The sequence below is a fragment of the Manduca sexta genome, chromosome 20 (genome assembly GCF_014839805.1).
Source record: "Manduca sexta isolate Smith_Timp_Sample1 chromosome 20, JHU_Msex_v1.0, whole genome shotgun sequence".
NCBI lineage: Eukaryota > Metazoa > Arthropoda > Insecta > Lepidoptera > Sphingidae > Manduca > Manduca sexta.
In genome coordinates, this window is record NC_051134.1 from 980,949 (window position 1) to 985,618 (window position 4,670).

General features: G+C 33.2%; 1 protein-coding gene across 1 annotated transcript; it reads right to left on the reverse strand.

Moving 5' to 3' along the window:
* Window positions 1–1,646: 1,646 nt before the first annotated feature.
* Window positions 1,647–4,317, reverse strand: LOC115444053 (scoloptoxin SSD976; the record flags this gene model as incomplete). The annotated part of the gene is made up of 4 exons (XM_037440695.1): window positions 4,181–4,317; window positions 3,673–3,794; window positions 2,453–2,534; window positions 1,647–1,876 (listed from the first exon to the last, which is right to left on the reverse strand). Coding segments are annotated over exons 1-4 (495 nt in total), but the record flags the coding sequence as incomplete, so codon positions are not given.
* Between the last annotated feature and the right edge of the window lie 353 nt (window positions 4,318–4,670).

Sequence of the window (4,670 nt, forward strand, 5' to 3'; positions counted from 1 at the left end):
AAACATTTTATTACTCCCAATGTCTAAACAACCATCAAATTTCCATATAGCGCGATATAAGGAATATAACAAAGTCATTGGTATAGAAAATCATACCTACCCGTCAGTAGGTACATGTATTTATATCTTGAGATTGACGTGCATACTTAATTAGACTAAACTGTGCGGGCTTTTGTAGTTTAGTCGAATGCTATTTTCATTTTATTTGACAGGTAAACTTTATCCTAAATAGAACTTATAAATGTTATTGAAAGAGTTGAAATGAAATGGCATGTCGTGACATTAATATTTATGGATCAATTGGGGTAATAAAGGATTACGGAGTAAGGTAAGGTTTATCCTAGTTGGACATCTGCCTACACTTTCAGGAAAAGGTGTGATATGCGTGTGGTGTTTTACTTTCTGGTCAAAAAAGAAAATGGCTTCCGGGTAACCGCTTGCGGAAGACATCCGTTTAGAAGCAAACGCATAAAACAGTATAAAGGCGCTTGCACACTACGGCGTGCCCGAATGTAAAACAATTGATATCCATTTAAGGAATCCATAGTAAAAAGATAAGTACAATGTGCGACCGCCTTCCGAAGCAGTGAGTAAGTAGTTGCTTATAACACACTGTTCATGTACTGTTCATGCAGCTAATAAATTAATAACCGTTGTATTTTTACATCTTTGTAAGTACTTTGTAAAGAAATAATTTTAAATAGTACGCCATTTATCTATTAGCCATAAAACAACGAAAATATTTTAAACATCGGGATGCCCAATATGTGGAGACAAAAACGTGGTTAATATTCTGAATGTCATTCGCACTGATTTAGCATTCAGAGCATACTAACGGCATACTCCATTGTGGGATAATGTATTTCGTCAATAAAATTTGTTTCGACTGAGATTTTTTTAAGCTTGGTTTTTGCTTTAAGTAATGTATATGCGTTATGACAATGACTTGAGAGAATCGGGACATACAAATTTACATAACTTGTAATGACTTGGGTGTGTTGCTGTTTTGGCACGATACTGAGGCTGTACGTGGAATTCGGTGTCCAATATTATTTATTAATATTTTGCATAATTTTTTTTTTATATTCGAAACCAAATATCTAGAATATTTGTAATGCAATTTTATGGTACAAACTTTAATATCTTGTCATAATATATTTGTATAAAATCTGGCAGCAAACAAAGGTATTAATTGTGTTGGCATAGTTTATCTTTAGGTGTTCACTTTATACAACATCCGGTTAACGCAATAGAAATTATATTATCAAAACATTACTGTTTTTTATGACTAACATACATCGTTTAATATTGGCGTTAAATAGACGTCTGGATAAATCATGTAAAAGTAAAATAATGGTGTCTTTGAATGACGAGACGAGCTTGCGATCGCCTGACGGTAAGCGATACGACCGCCCATAAACAGTAGAAACACCATCCAACACCTTGAATTACAAAGTATTGTTTGGTATTCCACTGCGTTCGCCATCCTAAAACATGAGATGTTAAATCTCATTATGTCCAGTAGTTACATTGGCTACAATATTCTTCAAATCGGAACACAACATTGACTAGACACCGCTGCTTGGCGGCGGAAATAGACATTGCGGTAGAACCCAACCAAGTGGACTCTCACATATGAGAGACCTACCACCAGGTAAAGTTATATATATTTTATTTATTAAATGGTAGGTACGTACCTGTGTGTAATGACCTATTTGCACGCTGCTGCTAAAATCGCTCGCCTTCAGAGGTCCGTAACGGTAATCTTTGTGTTCATCCCACCAAGCATCTAAAGCGCTGCCCACGTTCAGCTTGAAGCTGCGGTCCGTCGTAGAATACCAGTATAAGTTCTCACCGGTTCTAAATCTGCCCGAACCTGGAAACAAACACTCAATAATAGAATTGGTGATAGGTAGGATACTTCTATCCGCCTTGGTGGTGACTGTCCTGCACAAGATGTAATATCCGATTAGCACATAAATGTGTCTCAGTCATAGTAATTCTGTCGATTATCGAAGAATAATCACCTCTCGTGGTCAATGGGTATTCTATCTGGACTTTAATGTCATTAGGTGTCATGGGCTAACCTTGCCGTGGTCATAAAATATATGAAAAATGTTGCCGAAATAAAAATATATATTTTATACGCACTTAACTATAAAGTTATCAAAAAATCACAAAACTAACAGGGAGTTTCGGCGAAAATATTTATTATTCATGGATGATTTTGGCACAATCTTAGCAAAAGTAAAGACGAATATGTGGTTTTATTTAGTAACACAATGTAAAAATGACGCTGTTTATTATTTTACGTCGATATTCAGTCACGCGTGTTTTCCACATTCCACTATTCTATACACACATCGTAACTAATGTAAATATCGTAGTAAAAAATATTATATCGCAGTCAAAGTTTCTGTTTTCAATAACTTTAGCTGCTGCAAAAACTTACCAACTGTATTGTCAGGGTTGTGATAGTTGTGGTTTTCAGCTGCCCATTTTGCAGCTTTAGCGGCTAGTTCGTCATCCCAAACCTACAAAAAAAAATCATTTTCTATCATTATGATTGCTTTTGTCACATTGAAAATAAAATTAATGTTACTTAGGGACTTACGACATCTGAGTATACGCTAAACATAAAATATAATATTATTTGTCCTGCTAAGAATACAAATTAATTATGATTAAAAGAATATTTCCTTTGAAGTAGCACCATACCATCAAACATCAATAATGTTAGCTCACTTAACATTTTCAAATCTATAACATCATTGAAAATCAGTTACGCTATGTCTAAATTTGGGAGCAGTCAAGTTTTATTGATTAAAATAAAAATAAAACTGCTCGTTCTAAGAATAATTAATACATTTTTTTTAAGTGAGTGCACGGCCACTACTGTATTTCAATTATTATTTATGTTTCGTTTGTCGTTTTCATATAAGTGACTTTTGTCTCTTTAGGAATAAAATTCTTTATCGTTATATAGGGTGACCAAATACAAAAGTAAATAAATGATAAACAAAAGAGTGCATTCAGCATTGACTGTCTTATACGTTACTTGAACATTGTGAAACAGTCGAAGTACTGTAAAATAGGCTTAATAGAGATGCAGAGGCGAATAGACGAAACAATGGCTATTTCTAATTAAATACCTACTGTGATAACCCACATTACTCTTATCAATTTGATGTATAAATTTCTATTACCTATATTTTAACAATACTTCTTTAAATAATACTTCGGTCGATCCAAACGGATGTTTTTTAAAAATTATTTGACACAGGAAGAGACCCTTGTAAGGCAAGAAAAATAAAATGTTTGACCCCAAATGACCAATTTAAAAAAGAGTTTATTTATTTTTGGAGTGGAAACACATGCGAAGTTCGAGCTTCGAACTCGTGACGCACAAATAACAAATGATTGTGATTTGAAGTATCAGAATTTAATTAGATTATGTGCACCGAAATATTTTACTATCGTAGTTAATAGTAAATAGTAACTAAATAATTAAAATTGATAATTAATTTAATATAATTTGTCTATAGTCAACGTAAATAAAATATGCCTAAGAGTATTCTTATTGTATTATATTATTTATGTTTAAACTTTAATTTTAAAGTGAACTTTATGCAAAAAAAATGTGACATGTGCTAGAAATTTTTTTATATTTACCATATACTTCATTTCAGCTGCAGCAGGCTGTCCCGGAACTTTTCCTTGGCTCAACAGAAAACGTCTTGAGTTGTGACCATCCACGAACTGTTTTATTTGCTTACACGTTAACTTCTGTACCGCTGAAATATTATGAAACTGTGATTATTCAACTCATGGAACTATAAGTTAAAAGTCTATACTTAAGTGCATATAACGCAGGGCAAGGACCTCAGACAAAAAGGTTCGACGCATAATAATTACAATGAATTTTCGATGTATGGTGAATAATACATAAAGGTCCAAAAGATCCACCGGTATTCAGGTCAGTTGACTATGTTAAAAAATGATTCGATTGTACATTTAATACATTTAATTACGGATTTTAACGGTAACAAAATAATGCGTGACATACTAGTAACTATGTAAAGTTAGTTATCTCGACTTGCGAATAGTTTCTACTAAAGAAAATAAATAGAAAAAAAAAACATCTAACTCAACTTTTAAAAATATTTTTAGCGAAACTTACATTTACAATAAATCAAAGGCAAGCACAGAATAGCCAAAAGAAAAACGTCGCGGAAAGCCATTGTTCAATTGTATGTGTTAGCTCCGGCTGAACGATCGCGACTGATACCGATTGTAAAGTACTAGTGCTTATGTTACTCGTATTTATACACATTCGTATAGCGGTGATGACTAATCAAAACAACAACAAAAAATACGCTTAGGGTTGTCCTGTAGGAAATATGGAACAGGAAAATTAGTCATACCACCTACTTATACTATAAAGAAATAATAAATTTAGCAGAAATAATTAATTTACACCACGTGTATTTAGTTCGCAAATCGGTGAAAGTAAAGATGAGAGTAGCTCGTCCGATGGTAACAGAAAAAAATTGGTTCAAGTAGTTACAATTCACTTATGATGCCTTACTTTCGCTAACTACTTCTTAGAAAACGATAATTCAAAATAAGAGACACCACAGATGTATTACACTTTGAAGAGTAGGTATGTC